This window comes from Triturus cristatus, chromosome 2_1, assembly GCF_964204655.1.
Source record: "Triturus cristatus chromosome 2_1, aTriCri1.1, whole genome shotgun sequence".
NCBI lineage: Eukaryota > Metazoa > Chordata > Amphibia > Caudata > Salamandridae > Triturus > Triturus cristatus.
In genome coordinates this window covers 794,508,236-794,531,624 of record NC_140581.1, presented here as the reverse complement: position 1 = coordinate 794,531,624, position 23,389 = coordinate 794,508,236, and the positions used below count along the sequence as shown (strand labels likewise).

Sequence of the window (23,389 nt, the reverse complement as noted above, 5' to 3'; positions counted from 1 at the left end):
CAGAAGTAACGTAAATAACAGAAAGACAGAGGAGATGGTGATAACCCTGTGGGGAAGGGACAGGCCCGGCTAGGGGGGGAATATGGACCAGGAGTGAGGCAATCACTGTCCAACACCGGCGGCTGCCGCGGACGGAGGGCCGGCGGGGAGCACGGGAGAGGCAGTTCTGCTCAAATGTGGTCATGAATGGAGATATGTCACTAGGGGGTCCCATATGTCAGGTGGGCGTGACCTCGCAGGCATTAGGTCCCAGAACTCAGATAAAAGGGTCTGGCATCGCGAAGTATCTTCAAGCCAATGGGCGAACCTGGGCGACGGTCGGCGACCCCAACACATGGCCACCCTACCCCCTCGCGAGGACGAGCAGCATTGCAGTCAGTCGGCGAGAGGCATCCGTACAAAACTTGACAAAGCCCAACAGGCACAGCGTGGGTCGGTAAGGTCCCGGTTGAGGTAATCTCAGACCTCCAGCCAGAAGTCCGACACCTTGGGGCATAACCAAGCAAGATGAGTGAAGTCCGCAGCAGCGGCAGAGCCGCGATTACAGTTATCGTTCGGTATGAGTCCCAATTTGTGTAGCTGAACAGGGGTGCGATTTAGCCTGTGCAGGTATTTAAAATGTATGAGACGAAGTCGATAGTTGGGAGACAATTTCTTAGTCTGGTTACAGCAATAGAGCCAATCCGCTTGGGAAATGTCCACACCTAATTCCACGCCCCATGCCGCACGTGCGCGCTCAGTAGAGATGAAGGTGGTCGACAGTGTAAGGGCATATAATTTCGTTACCAGCTTGCGGGGAGTGGGGCATGTATATATAAAGTCAAGAGCAAGCATCGAGGTTGGAGGTTGGGGAAATGTTGGGTGAAGCTCCCTGCAAATAGCCCAAAGCTGATAAAAGAGCAGAGTGTCCATCGGACCAGACGTATTCCCGGGGTAAAGGTCCGCCAATGTCGTCAGTCCCAGAGAGATGGCATGTTTAGACATACCAGTTGGTTGCAGAGGAGGGAAGGCAGGATGACGTACAATCGGCATGTTATTAGCCGATAGTGTAGAAGCGGTGGAGAAATGGCACAGTCCCAACCAAGCCCAGCGCAGGGTCTCGACTGTGTCCACCTCCGCCTGTGGGTGGCTAGCCGGCGCAAACAAGACAGTATTTAGCGGCCAAGGGGTCCCAAGGTCGGCTTCGACAGCAACGTGTGGCTGATAAGGCGCATGGTGAACCCAGAAGTGTAAAAAAACTGGCCTGGGCGCTTAAGGCATAAAGTTTAAAACTGGGAGCACCCATACTGCCAACCGGGCGCTTAAGGCATAAAGTTTAAAATTGGGAGCACCCATACTGCCAACCGACATGGGGAGAGTGAGGACATCATATGCAATCCTGGGCTGCTTGCCAGCCCAAACAAGTGAAATGATCAAAGAGAGAATTTTACGAAAGAAATGGGCAGTTAAAGGTATGGGAATGTTAAAAAAAAGATAGAGGAATTTCGGGAGAACCACCATCTTGGCAATGGCTATGCGACCCGCCAGGGACAGGGGGAGCCGGTTCCAGTGGGGTATTTTGGATTCGAGCCAGTCCACCGCGCGTCCGAAATTGGCCCTCCAAAGGTCATCTAGGTCCCTGCTCAGCCAAATTCCTAGGTAACGGGTGGGTCCGGAAGCCCATACAAAGGGGAAATCAGGCGTGAATGGCTTGGTGGCATCTGTGAGAGGGAATAATATTGACTTGCTTCAGTTCACCTGTATGCCAGACAATCCACCAAATCTTATTATCTCACGCACAAGGGGGCTGAGGTTATCTTGGGGGTGGCGGACATACAACGTGATGTTATCCGCATACATGGAGACCAGGAGAGAAAGGGCCGAAAAGCCAATGCCCTTCTGAGTATGGTGTTGCCGGAGTCTAGCAGCAAGGGGCTCCATCGCAATAGCGAAGAGCATAGGAGAAAGCGGACATCCCTGCCGAGTGCCGCGCTCAATCGAAATAGGATCTGACACCTGACCATTAATCCGAAGACGTGCGGAGGGACGGGTGTAGAGGAGTGATATCTTGCGAACAAAAATGTTACTAAAACCAGGGCGCGGCAGAAGAAAAAATAGAAATGGCCACTCAAGTGTATCGAATGCCTTTGTGACATCGAGTAGAGCTGCCACAGCAGGGAGGCCAGGGTTGATTTGATGAAGAACCGAAAAAAAGGTCCTGAGGTTATGAGAAGTGGCGTGGCCAGGGATGAAACCGGACTGGGCGATGAGGGTCATAAGGAGGAGCAGACGGGAGGCCAATAATTTAGAAAATATCTTATTATCGATATTAATTAAAGAAATGGGGCGATAAGATTCGTGGCAGTCAGCCGGTTTGTCTGGCTTGAGTAGTAACATAATCATTGCTTCTCGGAGGGACTGCGGGAAAAGGCCATTGTCAAAGGAATCATTATACATGGCGGCCAAGTGTGGCACGAGAAGCGGAGCAAACGCCTTATAGAACGAGGCAGTGAGGCCGTTAAGACCAGGGGCCTTAGCACTGGACAGACTATTTATGGCAGCAAGTATCTCCTCCTTGGAGAAGGGCTCGTCCAAGAATTTACGATGGTAGTCCTCCAACCAAACCAACGCAAGTGTATCGAAATATTGTTCAAAAGCCTCGCATGAAGGGGGGAAGGGACCGGCGGTGTAGAGTTGCGAATAGTAGCCCATAAAACGAGCCTTGATTTCTTCTGGGGAGGTAGTTCTAGTGGGGCAACCATCCCGAAGAGCTGTGCCATACGACGCAGCGCGGGGGGGGGGGTGTAAAAGGTTCACCAGGGTCTTACCAGGCAGATCGCCTTCGCCAAAGCGGGAGCTCGGGCCTCCCTGCCAAGAAAGTTCCCTTTCCGCCTCCTCAGCGAATTCAGTATGCTTTACACGCAAGTTCGCGAGGGTCTCTGACCTGGGATGGGCCGCATGTTCTGCGTCGAGAGCCTTAATCTCCGATTCTAACTTGTCCAAAGAGGTACATTCGCCACGTATCACTGTCTTGAAGCCCACCCAAAGGGGAGACGCTGAGTCCACAGAGCCGACATTTAAGTCAAAGTAGTTGGTGATCGCTGTTTGGATCTAGTCACAGAAAACTGAATCTCGGAGGGCGTTCGGGGGGGAGCCGCCATGTGAAGGTCGCCGTGGAGAGTCAGGGAGGCGAAGGCAAAGCTGGATTGGCGCGTGATCGGAGAAGGTGCATGCCATATGATTTGCGGAGGTAAGCCATGTGACATCAGGCGAGGTAACCCATAGCTCAATACGAGACCAGCAGCCACAAGCACCAGTGACGCAAGTAACCTCACGGGCCTCGGGCCGAAAGTGCCGCCAGGCAACTTATAACGAGTTGTCAGTGAGTATGGACTGAAGTAAAACAGTAGAGCGAGGGTGGGAAGAGTGGGGTCCGGAGCGGTTCAAGACTGCAGAAAGTGTAACATTAAAATCACCAGAGAAGGGCAGCCAGTCCCAGGGAAGAAATAAGGTGCCATATATGAGTGAAAAAATCAGGATCATCCGAATTTGGTCCGTACACAGCAGCGACCGTCGTGGGTTGGGACAAAAGGGTGCCGTGCAAGATAACATACCGTCCGTCCGGGTCAGTGAGTACCTGGGTAGTGTGCCAAGGGAACCCCCTCCTTATCAAAATGGACACTCCCCTAGAATAGGAGGAATAAAAAGAGGAGTGTGTTTCACCCCAGTAGCGCGACTGAAGTCTGGTGGAGGTTGCCGGCAACAGGTGAGTTTCCTGCAGAAGGCAAATGTTGACCTTATGCCGGTGTAGGTGTGATCGTTAAGACCTCGGATGTTCCAGGTCCAACATATGGTGTCAGTCATGGTGTTGTGTACCTAGATGAAAAATATGATGCAGTGCAAGAGGCCAGAGCGCGGGAAATGCCACTATGTGTGCTGGGGCAAGCTTAGCCTGATAAAAGGAGAAGCCGGACGGACGCGTGAAGTGCATCCTGGAACAGCCGGTGATCTGCAGTAGTGTACAGCCAGACCATTGGGACAAACTTTAGGGAGCGGAAAGCTCTGAGGGAGGAACTAGTAGCTGTCAGGAAGGAGAGGATGCCGTGTACTAACATGCAGCCCTGAACAGGCCTAATGATGAGGTGATGCGTACAGATGAGAATTGAAAGATGCGAAAACACTAGCATAAAAAACACAGTAAAATAAACCACCCCCCACCCCAACCCACACCCCCCACACACAATGCGATATGAAACCCTGTTTCTGGTGAAGCAATAACAGACCAAATGTAGTCGGGAACATTCCCCATAGACCACCCCCAAACCCTACCGCCCCACCCTTGCAACCCAAAAAACATTACCAGAAGGACCACCATCCCTGCACCCACTCCTACCCCCCAATCAGGCTGAGATACCACCCCTACCCACCCCAGGAACCCACAACTAGGAAGAAGGGAGACAACATTAGGAGAGGGAAATATCCCGTGAGGGCATGGCAGAGCTCAGCGTACTCCCCCGCAGTGAAGCAGGGTGGCCAAGCTGAAATAACAGCAGACAACTTTCAGAGAGAAATTAGCGAACAAGTCACAGCATTTCAATCATTGTCACTGAGGCGATCGGTTGTAGCAAGCTGAGAGCCGGATGGTGATGAGCGTGATGATTTATCGAGTTTCTTAGCAAAGGCGAGGGCGTCTCTGGAATCAGGAAATACAAGCGTTTTTGCGCCCTGCCGAACTCTCAGCTTTGCTGGGTCGGCCAGTGAATAAGAGATATTGTGTTTTTGTCGGATCCGCTTTGCTGGAAGAAATTCACGACGGGCAGCCTGGACAGTGAGAGTGTAGTCTGGGTAGAATGAAAGTGAGTTTCCTTGGTGATTGATTTTGCCCATGTCGCTTGCTGCACGGAGAATAGCATCCCGATCTCTGAAATTTAGGATTTTTGCAATGATGGGGCGAGGGGGTAATCCGGGACCAGGGCGTGGACCAAGGAAGCGATGTACGCGTTCAACAATAAAAACTGAGGAAAGAACGTCACTGAAGAGTTCCTTGACCAGTTGCTCCGCAAAGTCCTCCATACGGGATATATTGGTGGATTCTGGTACACCAGTTAAGCGGAGATTGCTCCGACGGGAACGTGCCTCGAAGTCCTCATTTTTATTTCGGATGATATCTAGGATTTTGTCCATTTGCAGCAGTTTCTGATGGTCCTGAGTGGCGGTATCCTCAATGTTCGAGACCCTGCATTCGACGTGGAGGAGGCGATTGTCGTAGGAATCAACATGGGCCTTTAACTAGTCCAGACGGGTGGAGAGTTGGTCCAGTTGGGCCGCGATTCCACTGACCGTTGATTTTACATCGAGCAAAATTGCCTTCAGGTCATCATCATGAGCAGCAGGTGCGTCCATGGTGATCGCAGGGTCACCACTGTCCGAACCAGCGCCGTCCTGGCGAGTCGATCTGCGCTGGTCAAAAGAGATTTTGGGCTGCTTAGGATCAGTCCTCCCCATGGTGGTCAATCCCAGACAGTCAACACCACCAAGGAGCAGGGGGGAGGTGAAGCGACCAAGAGAAACGTTGGCAGGCGGGCCACTCCCCCACAGCAAGAGTAGACAAACCAGGAGGGATAGCCAAAGCACCGGTACTGGGGGGCAGCCGCAGCCGGCCTCCAAGAACAGTGAGCGCTGGGGCGGCGGCGAAGAAACGTGGTCGACAGCATGAGCAATAGGGCGGCAGCACAGCCAGTAAGTGCCGGAGCAGCGCGCCACTGGATCCGAGGGCGAAAAAGGGAAGCAAGAGAGCACACCAGACTCCACACTGAGGCTAGGCAACCACCAAGCGTATGGCCCATCCGATAGGCCAATGATGACGAGGCCGAGCTGGAGGCCGAGGAGAAAAATGAGTACACGGTATCCCGCAGCTCGCAACGCGAGGTCCAGGTGGTGACTAGGAAGCCTCTTCCGTCGAAGCAAATGGGGAATGGGGGAGAGGCGGGTGCCCAAAGAAGGAGCTGCTGCTTCAAACTCACAGGGTGCACGATAGCCGTCAAGGGGCCCCGACGCGGTGAAGTCCTGCTGGCGCAGCACAGGCCCTCGGGCTGTAGCAGGTCCGGCCGATGAAGGGGAGCAGACCCAAGCGCAGAGAACAGAAGCAAATGAGGACCAGGGCCAGCGCGGCCCAAAAACAGAAGCAGCACTAGGCACCAGCAGCAGGGGCAAAGAGGCGGAGGCGAGGTGGTTGGCGGGGCAAGACAGCAGGAGGTGCGTGCAGATTACAGGCCTCCCGTACACCTCTAAGCCAAGAACAGGCCCGCAGGGCCGAAGCACTGCCGATCCGCAGTCAGGGGCCACCAGTTTAATTGAGAAGGCAGTTTTTAAGGTAGGGCCCAGGGCCCGGCATCTGAGTGGCAAGGCGGAGCACCAGGGGCGGTGGGGTCCAGGCACGTCGGGCCGTAGAGGACGGGAGCCAGGGTGTAGAAGTAGTCAGGACACCTCGCACAGCGGGGGGGGGAGGCCGGGAGCACACGCCAGTCTGGAGCTTCACCAACTGGGAGACGCTAGGGGTACGCCGCTCCCGTCACCGGACCTGGACGCCTGTAGCCACCGAAGAATGTGATAGGAAGGTAGGAAAGATGGCGCCCAAGTCGCAAGGGCCCGGGCTGGGCGGTGCAGCTCGCGGACCCCCAAACCCGCCAGAGCAAGCCGCAGCGGCAATGCCACTCACCAGTCCAAGCAGCGAGGAGTCCTCCGACGTCCCGCAGGCGATGTGGGGCACCAAGAGCCCAGCTCGGCAGCAGAGGGAGCAGGGCAGATCCTGGCCGGCCTCGATGCGCGGGCCCAGCGCTGAAGTCGGGCGGTGTAACTCGGCCCCAAGTCGTCGCCAAGAAGCAGAAGCGGGATCAGTCAGCGCCTCCGGTGACGCCAAGTCAGGAAATGCTGTCCAAGAGCAGGTACAGTATAGTTGTCTGCAGGATGATGACGGATTCTTAGCTTGGCCAGCAGAGCCCACTTAGAGTGCGGCAATCTTGCAGCCGGCCAAGCCACGCCCCTCAGGCAATAAAATAAATTATATAGTTGGGCTAATATCTGAGCTCTGAGTTGTACAACTCTAAGCATTTGCCGGCTATGCAGACAATATACCTTAGTTTTGACAATGTGTGTAACAGGTTTCATTATTGTATCCTCCACCAAATAAATAGATTGTTGTATAGGAAGCCCTCTCTTGATGCTAATAATAAGCCCGACAATCAAATATAAAAATATTACTCTTCCGCCAGCAGCTACTGTAATAGGTGAAAAATATCTGGGATACTGGTTTTCAAACCATATAGAAACATTGAACACTTTGGACATCTTGCAAATGGACTGCTGTGCAGACAAGGGAACAGAAACATCACTGGTGACAGAATTACATGATTTAAGACTGAGGCGTGATGCTGACCAGGCTTCTGGACTCATTCTCTTGGGCTCCTCCGCTGCCTTTGATATGATGAATCACTCCATCTTGTTTAATTTGGCAGTGGTTGGCCTACAAGGAATGTCCTTGCTATGGCTTTCATTATTTCGCTGAGTGCCGGGGGCAGCCATTGGCTTTATCACCATTCCTCTTCAGGCTGATGTCTTACTCCTCAGGAGACAGTATGAAGATAAATTCGATATGAAATGCTTACATAAACTTAAATTATTGTTTCACCCGTAATCTATCATTTGAGCAAAAGTCCCTCTGCTTAAGGGCTGATCACTTAACTATTATTGTCACCTCAGAATGACTGTTTGCTACATTATGCTCGATTAAGAAAAGAACCCTTCTTGCTCCCTGTTGAATTTCATGCAGTAATCCATGTTCTACTCATATTCTGCATGTATTATGGCAGTACTACATTTGTTTCAGGGATTTTGCGCAAACACAGAACTATGTTATGTTAATGTCCATTTATAAAGCGCACGTACACCAAATGGTCTCTTAGCGCTAGGTATCTGATCAAACTTCAACCCCACTTAATGGTAAGCCTGTCTGAAAAGCAGTGTTTGTAGGAGTTTCCTAATGTTACGAGATCCAGAGTGGACCTAAGGTCCAAGGCAGGCAATTCCATACTCGAGGGGCAATATTGGCAAACCTACGCCCTCCGATCCTTTGTTTTTTACAAGGAGGGGGTTTGCCAAAAAGTGCAGGTGGCTGTATCTTAGTGCTCTAGTAGGGCAGTATTTTGTGATCCCGGACTTCACAAATGCGTTGTAATTCAAGTGAAGGGACTTAAAACCATACAGCCAGCTTTAAACATTAGTCTCTGTGCAACAGGCAGCCAATGAAGGTCCATCATCGCCTGAGAGATGTGGCAATGTTTGGGCAAGGTATATATCAGTCTAGCAGCCTGGTTTTGAATTAGCTGGATCCTGCGCAAGAGGATTTTGGGAAGACCCAGGTAAATCGAATTGGCGTAGTGTATTCTAGACATAACTAGAGCTATAATTACTTGAATCAAAGCCTCCCTGCTAAGGATTTTTTAAAAACTTTTTTATGTGAGGTAGCTGGCAAAAGCTAGCTGGTCACAGCTCCTACCTGCTGGTTAAAAGATAGTTCAGCATCTGTTATAACACTCAAGCTTTTTACAACTTTTTTGGGTGCTAGAGGAGAGCCCATCTCGCTAGGCCAGAACGATGGAGACCAGTGATTCATCTTACTTTTTAGGTCTCGCCTGGCGTTGCAGCGCAAAGCACTGCTTGCTGGGCGAGAGATATTGTAAGAGAGCAGATTTCAGCAGGGGACTTGAAGCCCCGCCCCTCATTTCCATTGGCTGGCGTCACCGTTTATGCTAAACGGTGGCCTGCTATTGGAAATGAGGTATTTTTGTTTCCGACCTTTTGCCTTTTTGTCCGGCCCATGCGGACAATCTTGTCGGTTTTGCAGCTGTTGCAAAGCATTTTCTTATCTTTGTCGGGCCCTCTGTTTTCACTCAGCCCCGTGTTTATTTTTGCATCACGCTTTCAGTGAAAGTGAAAGCTCGATGCAAATATAAACAAGCGGCTGAGTGAAAACAGATGGCGAGCGCTTGTTTAGTCAGGAGCGCGACGTGCTGGGAAACTACTCAATGGCTCTAAATATACCTCAGCTGTTCGGAGCTGCTTGGAGTAAAGTTTCCTCATGCCCCTCCTTTACACAAAGGCTATTTTCATCGGATGGGGCTGCCGAGGGTGGGTGGCATGAGTGCGGGTTTAGCTCCAGCCTTGTATCCCTGCTGCCCTTTCCCATCCCCGCTGCCAGGACAAGAGAAGAAACCAAAGAAAAAAAGCGGCGGGTGGTGCCTCGGCTGTTCTGTTTCTTTTTCACTGGCTCCTAATTGGATCGCCTCCAGTGCACCATGTGTATGTTTTGACAGCTATTGTTTCTCTGAAAGGGAAACCCTGGAACACGGGGCCTCGTCTCCAGTGTGCTCGAGTGGTGCCTGAAGCATGGCGTGTGTACACAAGGGGTGCCACATAAGCTGGGCTCACACCCACTTTAAACACTTATGTGAACATATGCGCGTCAGTGCGGGGATTAAGGGTCGGCGACGGGTGTGCATCTCACGCTCATTGCTGCTGACATCGTCTAACACCTGTGAGACAGTTAGCACCGCTTGGTAAATACAGTGGCAGCACCAGAGGCCGACAGCAAAGTTGAGGAATAACCCCAAACAATGACCTCTGTGTTTTTTTTAAGGCGCGCTGCTCGCGGATCTGGGTTAGAGCTGCCTGGGAACATTAAGTGGGTGAGTCACTTAGAGGCACTTTACGTAGCAAACAGAGTGGAAGGCAGCCCTCTCAGGATTCCAGAGAAAGCTTGCTAAGTGTGCGCGCATCAGCCAGCAGGCAGGGTTTAACTAAGGCAGTACAAACAATGTGGTCCCTACAATCTGTGGTGTCCAAGTGTTGCTAAAATATAGCGTCTCTGTCTGCACTCTCCGATGCAGGTTCACGACAAGAAGCTGTTACACTCGGAACCACATGGGTACCACGCACCGGCCTTTAAACACGAACAGTGCACACTCCACCCTGTGTGAGAAAAGACTGCCCACCCACTCGCACGTGCTTCAAGACGCACAAGTGTGCATTTGCAATGAGCACCTTATGCGCCCTCGGTTTCAAACAACTAACACGGTGATATCTCACGGGAAGTATTTATTTATGCGATGACTGGTGGTTGCCAGAAGAACACGAGCGGTTCTTGACGTAATCCTAATGCAAAGAATGCCGCTTCTCCCCGTTAGAGCCGAAGTTATTGCTGGTGATTTTCTCTTTTCCACGTTTTATTCTGTTCCACTAAGCGTGAATGCCTCCTAGAACTCGTTGAGTCATTACAAAGGAAAGCGTGATATAAATCTGACCATTAATTAGAGTTGTCTTTTTTATTTCTAAATAATAAAACCTGCCCATGTATATTGTGACAGGCTACCCAAGGCCTCAACACAAGTGCTGCGCCCCCATGGTACTAACCACTCTATTCTTTGTGAGCATGTCGCGTGCATTCGTGGCCTTGTTACGTTACTACAATATATTGCGGTTTTCGGCGGTGGGCCCATCTGTGACACATTTAATCACCCACCTCACTGAATTCTAAAATCCAGCGAGAGGTACGCGCAAGGAATGCGATCTTCCTCCTCCCCCGGGGTCCCCATGTTGTGGCGGGGATCTCTGGGATAGTGTGATTAGTGAGAGATTTCCACACCCTCGCGATTTGAAGGGTGCGCTCGAACGAGATGTTTGCAGAATAATCTTAGGCCGTTTCTGTAGTGTGTCTGGAACACAGTCACCTGAAGCGCAACAGAAAATGCGGTTGAGAATTTTTTTTCAAAAGGGGCATTATTTCTGATAAACAGGTGTCCGCATGCTAGCATGTCCATATAAACTCCTCCACTATTTTTTGTTTATTTGTTATGAGTGTTCACAAGTTCCTCAGTCACGAAGTGCGTATGCCAGGATATTTGTCCCAGGACTGGGATAAACGAACACTTTGTGGGAAATTTAACAATGTAATTAGCACCAGTAGACAGTAAAGTTGAGGTGAGAGGTACCCAATTTAGAGCGGTGCTGGTGCCTGGTGAGAAAAAGTTGTATTAGGTGACTCCCAGTCATTGACTGTTAATGATAAGCAGCCCCTGCTATGCTAGATGGTTATGAGCAGCAGAAGTGATAGTTTGACACAGGACAAAGGGTCTGTCTTGCTTCAATGATGCGACTTAAATCAATGCAGATTTATACTGATTTTGTTACGGATGGTCGTTGCATCTAAATGGCCTTCCACTCCAGGGTTCACAAAAGGATTTCCATATATTTCATTAGTTTATGAAACCGCATACCAAGCAGGCATATCTTCAGTTAGATGTTACATCTGTTTTCCCATCGTTAATGACCGTAGTCTCGTATGTTGACATGACTGCTTAAAAACATAATCCACTTGTTCAGCCTCTGCCTTTTACAAACTTGCTGATTGTTCTTTGGCTTTGATTTGGCACTTTCATCATGTTGCGGGCACTTTATTGTTGCGGCCTGAAGATCGGATGAGACAACTGCGGTCTCTTTAAATAATGATGAAGAGCTTAATTGAGTCCGGGAGCAGTAAGCAACAAGTTGGTTGAGGAGTGAATGCTGTGTGGGATGAGGCGAAGCGGGAAGAGTGGCGGATGCATCGATACTAGTGTTCACAGTTCTTGGGCGCAGCCAGGAAAGGCATAGTGTCTTACTTCATACAGCTGCTGCTCCAGTGACTGAGGGGTGTACCACATGGCAACACCTGCATCGCCTCAGGCTACGGAGCGCATGCTACTCCTTAACAGCCTAGTTATCGTCCTTGGTGATCTTTTGTGATATGGCTCTTTTCCTTGTCGAATGTTTTAGCCTGTACCCACAATGACGGGTTACCTTAGGTTACTGGACAGTTAATAATGTTCCATAGGGTTCCAACCTCTATTTCTAATAATTTTAAGACTTTAATAAAGTTTGCGATCATGAGGAAATAGCCCTCTAGCCTTAGAGGACTTGTGTAACAAGAGGTTCACATTTTTTGGAGTTGATTTTGACCCTTCGGATTTTGTCATGCTGTTGCTTCTCTGTCAACTACAGCTTTGAAAAGTAATTCTTCTCCCCTTCAAAATCCGGCGGGATCGTTGCGACTATTTTAGTGGGAGCAAAGCTGGATTATGGAAATGGTCTTTATTCAGAGCAACGAACGTACGTTTCAGGTCCTTCTAGGATGCGTTTGTTTGTATGCCAACCCTGGGAAGTAGTACAAACAAGCATTTGCAATGCAATAGGTCTCGCATTTATGCGAGTTTAAGCTATTGGCATTGTAAATGACAATACCTTTTATTTATGTTTTAAAAACAAAAATAAAAGTCATTGTTATTTGCAATGGCAATAGCTCAAACTCGCGTAAATGCGAGACCTATTGCATTGCAAATGCTTGTTGTGATAATTATCTCTGTTTTGTCAGGATTCAACTTCAGATGATTGCTGTTCATCCAATCTCAGATGAACAGCATAGTATCCTGGAATAGCTGTCGAGACGAGGGTCTGTCATTAATCGTGAATAGCAGTTGCATGTCATCCGCATAATTAAAAATGTTGATTTCTTTATTTTTTAGAGCATTAATCAATCCTATAGATGTTAAAAAGGTGCGCGGACAGCGAAGAGCTTTGAGGAACCCCACAATTCAGTTGCACCTCTGTAGAAGAGAAAGAGTGAAGCCTGACTGATTGTGATCTATCTCTCAAAAAGGAGATAAGCCAGTCCAGTGCTATGTCTCGAAAACCTGCAGCCCTAACACTGTCGGCCAAAATAATATGGTCGACTATGTCAAAAGCCGCAGACCAGTCCAACAATGTCAACACTTGGGTGTTGCCATTGTCTACGTCTTTACTCATGACAACGACTACTGACACAATCACTGCTTCTGTAGAGTGTGCCGGTCAAAATCCTGCTTGGGCTAAGTCCAGGAAGCCTGACTGTTTAATGAACAAGCATAGATGGCGGGCAATGTGGGACTTGAGTAGTTTTGAAAAATAGGGTAAAAGTGAGATAGGCCGAAAAGTTTTCTTATCCGTAGAATCGACACCAGCTTTCTTTGATTGGTGTGATAATCGCTTTTTTTAAGGACCTAGGGACCACCCCCAAATTAATAGATTGATTAAGAAAAGACAGTATACGGTCAGGGAACCAAGTACATACTGCTTTTAGAACCATTGTGGGGCAGATATCAATTGGTGAACCGGACGTTACTTTTGTCAATAGGTGGACTAGGTCCTCTTGCATTAAATTGGGAAAGCAAGTGAGCATTTGACTATTCACCATGTCCACAGATGGATTATTAAGTGGTGGGCATGGAGGAATACTGTTTTTAATTTCCTTGATCTTGTCCACAAAGACGGCGTTAAGAGAATCGCACAGATCTTGAGTAGGTAAAACCGGCAGCGTAACTCGGTCTGGGTTAGAGAGATCAGAGACTATCTTGAATATCTGTTTAGATTTATTAGAGGCATTCATGATTCTGCCTGTGAAAAAGTTTACTTTTGTATGCCGCAAAAGATTTTTGTAATTCTTAAGTTGTTTGACGTACCCTATTTTCAGATCTGGCGAGTACCTAGAACACCATTTCCTTTCTGCTTGCCGGAGATTAGGTTTGGCAATTTTCAGGTCATCCGAGAACAATTTGTTGGCCTCATGGCACCTAGGTGCTTTCGTTCTATGGAATGGAGCATGATCATTACTGGCTACTTCCAGCCAGCTCATAATGTCATGCTCATAAGCTTCTATATCTTCCTTTGGAGTGGGAGGTGAATTTCTCAGATCCTCACAAAAGGCTGTAAGGTTAGCCCGTGACCAGTTCCTCGAACAAATAATGGGGCCAATAGAGGGATTGTTCCACTTAGACAGATACACCACAAAGGACATCACATGATGATCGTACCAGCCACATGGGGCTATACTCAAATTCCTCACCGGGAATTTGGTGGTCCATATCTGATCCAAAGTGTGTCCTTTAAATGAGTTGGACCATGTACTAATTGTTCCAGGTTTAGGTTAGTGGGGTCCTTGGATTGCTGCCCCCTCTGCCTCATTAGCCCAATAGTGGAAGTCTCCAACAATAAGAACGTTGGCATGATCTATAATTCCTAAGAGAAGACTGGCATATATTTGGGGGGGTCTATACAACAGCACACAAGTAAAAGACGAGTACGAAGATTCCCAGTGGATAACTAAATTCTCCACCGAGGGAAGCTCTAGAGAAGTCATTTTAACAAAGCGGTGCTCTTTCTTAATAATAGCCGCCACTCCCCTTCCTTCTTCCCCATATTCTTATTGGTTTGTAGGATATAGTTATTGTTGGGAAGGGCCGCAAGTATGTCTGGAGAGGACTCCTCCATGAGCCAAGTCACCGTTAATAACAAAATATCCGGGGTCCTCCATGAGCCAAGTCACCGTTAATAACAAAATATCCGGAGACTGGGACTGGGAAATAAAATACCTCATCCTGGTGCTTCTCTAAGGAGTGGGTATTCAAGTAAGCTACCCTGAGGTCAAGAAGGTTAGGCTGAAGGGCCCTACGGGTAGTGCTCGGCGCTGACAAAGTCTGTAGCAGGTTAAAATGCCTCCTAGCCACCTGGTCCCCTTGTTGTGGGGATACCAGGATCTCTGATTCCTTTAATACCTTTGTGATTGAGAGGGAGATATCATACCCCCAATGCTTGTAGCTTAGCAGTTTGTTCCTAGAATATGTAATGGCAGGGGCATAGTAACTGGCCCCTTGCCCCATCCGAACGCGGACAGGCGCAGACAGGCTTGCCTGTGTCACGCCGATGCCAGACACGCCATACTGCTCCTTATGTAGGCATGGTATTAGCCCCCTCCACTGCCTACGACCAAAACCGGCATGGTGAAATTCTTCACGGTTGCCCCTCCTGGCAAATGAGGTCGCTGATTCGGTGCTAATCATGGGCTCCAGCCCAATCGGCACAACACAGCATAATTCATGGTGCCCTTTTCTAGCATACAATATTCGCTGACTCTGTCCTGCACAGAGGCAATGACCCGGTCCGTGCAGCAGCCATTTCTTCACACCTCGCACAGGGAGTCCACTATATCATGCTCCATCTAAGAGACTCTTCTTCCTCACAGGGCACACTGGTCTTGGCAAGCAGGCAGGCACTGATGCTCCAAACTCCGGGGCATTGAATTCCCTGGGTGATGTCCCCTCACCCATCTGGGAGACTAGTAGACATTGGCCCCCACTCCTGGTCGCAGGTAGAAGACTTGCAGACCTTCCCCTCCTCACGCAGCCCGTCTGGCTGTTTGGCGGATGACAATTGTTGGGGTCTCAAACTTGTGATTTTGAGTCTGTTTCTTTGAGGGTTTATGTTTGGGTTATGCCTCTTTTGAAGTGGCCACTCTTCTGCTCTCTCTTTCTCTTGAAAAGCAGTCAGGAGTGTCTCAAAAGCTGATAATCCCACAACACAGACCATGGGAGTGACTAAAGTTCACACCAGGATGTCAGCCACAATAATATGTGAATGAAAATGTTGGACCAGAGCTCCCAGTCCTACTCTTTATGATTCTCTTATCACTCCCATCTCCTTACTGAGATGTGCCCAAGCCCCTTCCTTGTGACGTTTCACTGAATCAAAGAGCACCCTTTGAAGTATACAGGAGAAGCCTGGCTCTCCACTCTCCTGTGTGTGTCCCACTCAGCTTACAGATTTACAGCAATTCACAAATCTTTCTTGGGGGGGGATATCTCTACCTCCTCTCCATTTTTTCACCACCCTGCCCTGGGTTTCCCATGTATTTGTACTATCTACAGACACACATACACCCAGACCATGTATACACACACACACTGCCCAGTACTGTATCCTCCATGTACTGTATCACTCATAGGCTCACATTGATCCAGCATATGCATTGTACCACTCACAGGTAGACATACACCTAGCACATGCATTTATCCTGCGGACACTGTACATCACTACATCCTTCAAGTATTCTGACACTGATAGGCAAACATACATCCAGTTCACTGTGCAGTGCTGCCTTATCCCTTTATTGTATCCTTCCCAGTAATACATACACCGAGCGCAGATACCAATCCTGCGCTGCGCAGCCCTTTTCACCAAACCGATGTAGGCCAAGGGTTAGTTAAGCACACTTCAGTGGAACTTTAAAAATGAGTTAGCCGGTAGTCCTCTATCCAGTGACACACGTTAAGACGGACCTGTTCACTCTTACTGGTCACTACACAGTATACTGCCACCACCGCTCTTTTGCTGCGTAACTCCTGGTGAAGGCAGTATCCTTCCACCACTATGAGGGTAGAGCTTTGGGCACTCCTTGCTAGAGCTTTGGGCACCCCTCCCAGTCCAACAAGTAACAATCCGGGCGACATGTCATAGCTCACTCGCATGACCCATGTTTGCCAATTACAACAAAATTCAGCATTTAGGGATCCCGACATCAGTATAGTTGGACACTCAGGGCAGGGGTACCCACCCTTTACCATGTCCCAACAAAAGCATTCACAACAACTATACATTTCATTTAAAAAAACAAAAAACCCTTCTTTTAGCTTAGCAAGATGGCTTTCCCTCTATCCCAGGTTTCCAAGGTGAAAAAATACATATGCGGTATGACAATTGGTCTGTTGTGGTACAGGTGAACTCTGTTTCCTTGCGCTTCTATTTGGTGAGACTGTTGATCTTACCTTTTATTTTCTGCATCTCCAAGTCCCACTGGTCGGAGCAGGGGTTCCTTCCTTGCTTAGACTATGGAAACATCTGTTACCTGGGGCTACCGTTGAGGACAGCAGTCCAACTGGTTTAAAGGGTTCAGTGTCTTCTGTTAGTGCTGCTAATTCAGGTCAGGGAGGGTGTTCTTTTGTTGCTTTTTATGGGGCAGGTCGATGTGTATCCACTCAGCACTTCAATAGCATTCTCCTTCTCACCCCCTGCATTGAGACTCTACTTTTGTTCTCTATTTATTCTTTTAAAAGTGTGCTCTTTGTCGGGTCAAGCCTTTTCCATTTTTGTCCCTGAGCTTTGGACCAATCTCCTTTTTGACTCTTTAGCAGATGACCCAATTAAGTCCGTTTCAAAAGGGCACTAAAATCTTCACTAGTTTGCTTCTCTTTGTTCAAAGTATTCTTTTGCTTCTGTTCATTCTGTTTCAAGCTCCACAATGCCTTTGGTCCTGTGTGCTGCACTTACAGACAGATCACTTATCCCTTTAAAACATGTATTATACATTAAAACATGTCTTGCTCAAGGTGGTATGGCCAGTGCTTAATTTGAGCCGGCGGTTCAAGGTGGGGCCCACCAACACACATTTTTGGGGACCGGGACTTATTTGTCATTATCAGACCTAAACAATAACAAGCGAGAGAAAAGCAGAAAAATGGGAAAGCAGGAAGAAGCAAAAGATGGGAAAACAGTCAGGAAGGCAGAAAGCAGGGATAAAAAACAAATTGAGCAAAGGGGGCAAGTTGGTGATGGGTAAAAGAAGCATGATGTGGAATCAAGACTAGGCAGCCTTGTTATGCGAAACCCTGACATTAGACTCACCGGCGGTAGGCTTCAGGTGAGTTTTTTTGGCCCAGGACGTATTCTGTTACAAATTAAACAGCAGACATTTTTCAATAGGTTGAAACAGGCCATAAGACTTAAAATCAGCTTATAATTGCCATTTGAGCTACTACAAAAACCTTGTGAGTGGAAAAATAAAACCATTATCCCAGGCTTCAGATTGCTAAAGGAACACATATGAGATCTGATAACAGGTCAGTCTTCCCAGCCTGTGACTAGATTACCTCTCCAGCCCATAGTTTTAAGTCATTGTGTGATTGTAATGTTTGTTGCCTTCATATTTATGTATTTTCTAGTGTATGTGGACCAATGGATGTAAAGTAATATACCATTAGAATGTAACATCAATTCACACAGATAATTGTATGATGGCTCATAGATTAGAAATTTTACAACTGCCTGTAATTGTTTTGTAACTATGAGTCTTTATCGTTTACCTTCTAGTTCATGAATCCTTTGTGTCAGGGAATGATAAGTCTTATGGACAGCCAGCCTTGAAAAAGGTAAGGTAAAAAAAATGTTGCCTTCAGTTTATTAAACCATTAATATCAATGGGGTATCTCAGTATCTTGCAGAACCTGGGAAATTATGACAGTATACAAAACAGTGGTTCTGCCAAGAGTGAAACAATTACTTTGAAACTAAGCTTGTCCTGGTTAATTAGAATGACCAGTCAATGATCCACAATAATTTAGTACTGACCAGAAATGACAAGACAGATGAGACTTACACTTTGGGTGCCAAAATGTGAATGATATATTGTAAAGTCATATATTGTGTAGGATGATACATATATCAATATTTAAAAACACAAGACTGATTAACAACATAGAGAAATGCATGCATTTATATGTGTCAGATACATTACATAGCAACTAACATAATCCAAAGACTGTAGGACAATTGACAGTAGTAACACACATAAAAGATGGAAACTTGATAGGGCATCCGTATAACCTAATTTTACATATTCAAACATATTCTCTTATTCTTTGGCGTGGATATGTCTGGTTTGGAATGGAGTGCCTATTTGCATCACTGTTTCGACCCCCAAATGTCGAGTGTTACTGCAAAGCATCACCGTGGGGTCTTCCTCAGGACTATGCACATAGTGTTGAACAGCCTGTTTAAGAATGCCATGTGTGCTGCAAAGTCAGTCTCACTGTAGGAACACGCCACTGAGCGAGACTGACTTTGCAGCACGCCGAAGAATTTTATTGCATAGAGCAGCCCAGGAAGGACCAAAGGCTCCTGGTAGTTGACGCCGTCACTGATGATTGAATGAGCAGGATGGCGGCCTTCTCTTTTGATACGAGATACATATATTACTAAGAATTTATTTGCCACTTAGGAAGCACCTATTGGCTCCTCAGTATATTCGGATTCAGACAGAAAGGTCACTTTTGTTTTTAAAGGCATTGATGGAAATGAGATGAAAGTGTGATCCTCTCTGCCCGACATTTACTAAGAAGCATTCTTAAACAGGCTGTTCAACACTATGATCATAGCCCTGAGGAAGACCCCAATGGGATGTTTTGCAATAGCACCTGACATTTGGGGGTTGAAATGTTGCCGAAAAGAATAGGTGCTTCATTCCAAATCAGACCTATCCATGCCAAAAAATAAGGGCATATTTTTGAATATGTACAATTAGGTTATAAGGACGCCCTATCAAGTTTCCATCTTTTACGTGTGTTACTACTGTCAGTGGTCCTACAGACTTTGGATTATGTTAGTTGTTACGTAATGTATCTGGCACATATATATGTATGTATTTCTCTGTCTTTAATCGGTCTTGTGTTTTTAAATATTGATATATGTATCATCCTACACAATATACGACTTTACGATATATCATTCACATTTTGCACTCAGTGTCAGTCTCCTCTATCTTGACCTTTGTTTTAAGTACTAAATTTTTGTGGGTCATTGACTGGTTGTCCCAATGAATCATGACACACTTGGTTTCAAAGTAATTGTTTCTCTCCTGGCAGAACCACTGTTCAGTTTTTTAAAAGCATGTGGCATTAAGTACTACAGAGACATATTTTTAGATATGTGATTTCTGGAACACAATGCAATGATGAAATGCTTGAATTAAATTGACAAAGTCTATTATTTCAGACAGGGTCTGACAAATATAAAAGTCATTTTTGCCTCTTCCCTGAAAGGTAAGATCCACTCCTCATATAGATTGGCCTAGCTTGGGCTCATCATTGCCATACAGCTTGACTTCCTGTGGCACAAGTTACACGCAAAATATGCCAGAGATTGAGATTGTTTCCGTTCCGAGGATATGTGGCCTAGCATTTTTGGAACTCCTTACCTTTTAAGGTGAGGGTGAGGAGCAGGGGGAAGACTTTATTGCATATCTGTGGTCTCAGGCTGTTGTAGCAGCGCAGCTTAACAAAAAGAAAATGATAGCCCAGAAAAATTACCAAAGGCTAACATAAATCCAAGTATTTCCATATATCACATTAGCTTTTTTTCCTGTGGGCTTAACATCATGAATTCTTTCATTTAAATCCTCAGGCTGCTTGTTATCGCGACTGATAGCACAGGTTTTCAAAACGGAAAGAAAGTTTTACCTAGTTTATGGAATGATATGCTGTGCATTTATTTTCATATCCACCTGTTAGAACTTTTTAGTCAGTACTTCTCTGAAAAATGGCACTGCATACCGAGGATATCACTTGAATTTGTTTTCCAAAATAGGAAACCAGTGTTTGGATGAGAAATCCGTGGTATTTTATGTTATGTGGTATGCTTTTTATATGGAAATATTTGTTTAAACATTTTCTTGATTTTTCCTTAATAGAAATTGAAAAAAGAAATGATGGTTGCTTTTCATGGGAGGCCAGGTCTTGGTTATACTGGAGCAAAAATTAAAATGCCTGTCAAAACGTGAGTAGCGTGTGCGATTTTTTTTTTTTCTTTCTTCTTTCTCTCTAGAATAGTTCTTATTGATATACATGAGCCTGAATCACATATATATGTTTAGCTGTTTTATACTGAGGAATTATTCTGGTTCAATCTAGTTAAATCCCTGAGAACAAGGTGTCGAAATGTTCTCATAAGTTACATGTACTATTTTATTTTGTAAACTTAAAATCCCAACAAACAACCAATCCACCTTCACCCATGATGCCTGATATGTCATAAGCAAATTGATGCTGGTGTTAAGCATCTCTTCCTAAAGCTATTAAGTCGGTGACCAAAGGAGCTCTCCTCAGTATCCCATTTCTATGTTTATAGGTTTGGTGACCACTAACAATTGCTATATAATAGAATGAGTAATGTAGGTGTACATGTGTGCCAAGGGCAATTCACAGCGGATGAATATCGTCTTTGATGGTTTCCTTAAAATGCTCGAGGAGCATGTCCCAGGTTTGGGATATGAAATGGTATGTAACGGTGTGCTCTCAGCATGGACCCAAGTGACCAGCGAAAGAACTTAAGCAGCTATAATATGGGGGGCACAGGCTTGTGTGTAGTACTTTGTGATTGGTCGCTTAACCAGGATCAGGGCAAGGTCCAGGAAGTTAACTGCAGGTCTCTCTAGGGTGAGGGAGAAGACCCAGGAGCACCCCGTCAGGCGTGTTTGTCATGGAGAAGCCAGTTGTGGTGGATAGTGTTTGTAGTACCGTGAACCAGTAAATCTGTAGCAGGGGACAGGTCCACAGCATGTAAAGAAGGTCTGCATCAAGGAGAGAACGTAGGTGACATACCGCAGCAGAACCTGAAAACATTTCATTGATCCAGGCTGGTGTAAGATAGGCCCTGTTAAGAATATTAAATTTAATATATTTGAAGCGGAGCCTCTGGATTCTTAATGGGGATATTCCAATACTTTAAATCAGTCCGAGTCATGAAAAGTATTTACTAAGTCTGTTTTCAGGACGTTTGCAGAGGAGCTCAGGAGTTAATGATCTGTTGCAAATGTCTCCTATAGAACCACCTGATAAGCTTACTCCTGTGTACCTGCCACATTAATAGTTTGGTAAACCTCCTGTCGGGTGTAGTTCATAGCGGGTCCGAAATAGATAGTAGAGGAATTGCTTATTGTGTTCATAGGTAAGAAATTGCCTGGGCGGAAGATAATACTCCTTACTACCAACGTGGGAAGGTCGTTCATTAAGCCATTAAGGAATAAATCGCCAACTGTGGAAAGTCCAACGGTATGCCAAGATCATAAGTGTCCCTGTCTCAAACGGCCTGTTTTGGTCTGTAGACCTACCAGAAGGATCGGGGTGGGGAGGGGGGTAAAGGGGGTCTGCATGTTGGTCAACCTCTTCATTCATTGGACATTGCAGTGCAGAGTAAGTCTGTAGCCTGGAAGTTTAAATGAGTGGAGGGCAACAGAAGGTAAAGTAGCAATCGTCTTGAAAGTAAGCCCTAGACAGCTCAGCCTCTAAAGAGAGCATCCAGAAAGCCAACGGGCCAACCACTGCAGCTGTGTTGCCAGATAGTAGCTTTCAAAAGTTTGGGATGGCAAGTCCTTCTACCCCAGCAGGGAGGTTCATTGTAGCGATGGCTACTCGGCATCGCCCAAAGCCCCAAAGAAAGGCTATCAGGAAAGAATCAAGTTGTTTAAAAAAGGAGCGAGGGATGATGAGGAGAAGGTTAGTAAAATAAAAAAGACCAGGGAGGACCACCATTTTCACTAAAGTCACCCTCCCAATTACTGTAAGAGGTAAAGAGGCCCATAACGTTATTTGGAATGGAAAGCTTCCATCACTTTACCCAAGTTACCATTGTGCACATTTGCATGGGAGTGTTAAATGTTGATTCCTAGATATCTGTATGTGACCATTTCAACCGACAGCCTCGGGTCCAGGTTTGTTGACGAGAAAAAATACAAGATTTAGCTCAGTTCACCTGAAGACATGAAAGAGGCGCAAAATCCGAAAACGTCTGTGCAATGATTTATAAGTCAGTATTCGCATCCCAGGCATAGAACAGGATTTCAGCATATAATGATATCGCATAGGTCTGTCGTCCCATTGGTATCTCCCATTCGGCTCCGTGAAGACTGAGGCGAGACACTAAAGGCTCCATTGCGAATATTATCTGTTAAAGAGGCAGCTCTGTCTGGTGCCCCTGCACGCGGGCCACCAGGATTTCACAAGGGACGTGGGAGTGGAATGCAGTATTTGAATCCACTTCCTCCAGCAGGTGCCTATGTCAAAAAGTTGCAATAGTCAGTGTATTTAATCCCAATGCAAGGAATTAAAAGATTTCTGTAAGTCAAGTGCAATGAAGAATACATTGTGGAATTGAACTTCAGATTCGTCCTTGTCATCCCAATGACGGCAGAGGTTAAGAGGGTTGTTACAGCCCGGAATGAAGCACGCCTCATCTTCATGAGTTATATTCGGTAATACCAGGAGTAAGGGCCAGGATTTTAGTGAGGATTTTGTAATCCGTGTTTAAGATGGATAGTGCTAGGTCCTTCAGGTTGTTTTGTGGCTTCAAGAAAGTGGAAATGAGTGCAGCATTAACCCCTTCCCCGCTCATGACGGAGCCGCTCCGTCATGAGCCACGGTTGCCGTGTGCTCATGACGGAACGGTTCCGTCATGTCACGGCCGTTTGACAATGTTCAGCATTCCATTCATCATCTTTTTGTGTTGCTGATAACATCGAAGTACCACAATTGGAAATTGAAGTACCACAGTTGAAGAAAGTCACATTAAACTTTGAGAAGGAGGACAAGAAGGTAACATTTTTTATGTAATCCATATGAGTTTTATGCAGAGTGTAGTCTAGGTGCTGGTACAATTGAATTTCAGCTCCAGCTTGCGTTTGCAC

At 46.7% G+C, this 23,389-nt stretch overlaps 1 protein-coding gene across 2 annotated transcripts in view; it reads left to right on the top strand.

Annotated features, from left to right (window-relative positions):
• The window catches only part of LOC146865885 (uncharacterized), a 455,435-nt gene that overhangs the window by 350,373 nt on the left and 81,673 nt on the right, over nucleotides 1-23,389 (top strand). For both annotated transcript variants that reach the window (XM_085632802.1, XM_085632795.1), the window contains exons 8-9: nucleotides 18,025-18,083; nucleotides 20,399-20,484. In XM_085632802.1, coding sequence (XP_085488928.1) covers nucleotides 18,025-18,083; nucleotides 20,399-20,484 — 145 coding nt within the window. The remainder of the gene's footprint in view (nucleotides 1-18,024; nucleotides 18,084-20,398; nucleotides 20,485-23,389) is intronic.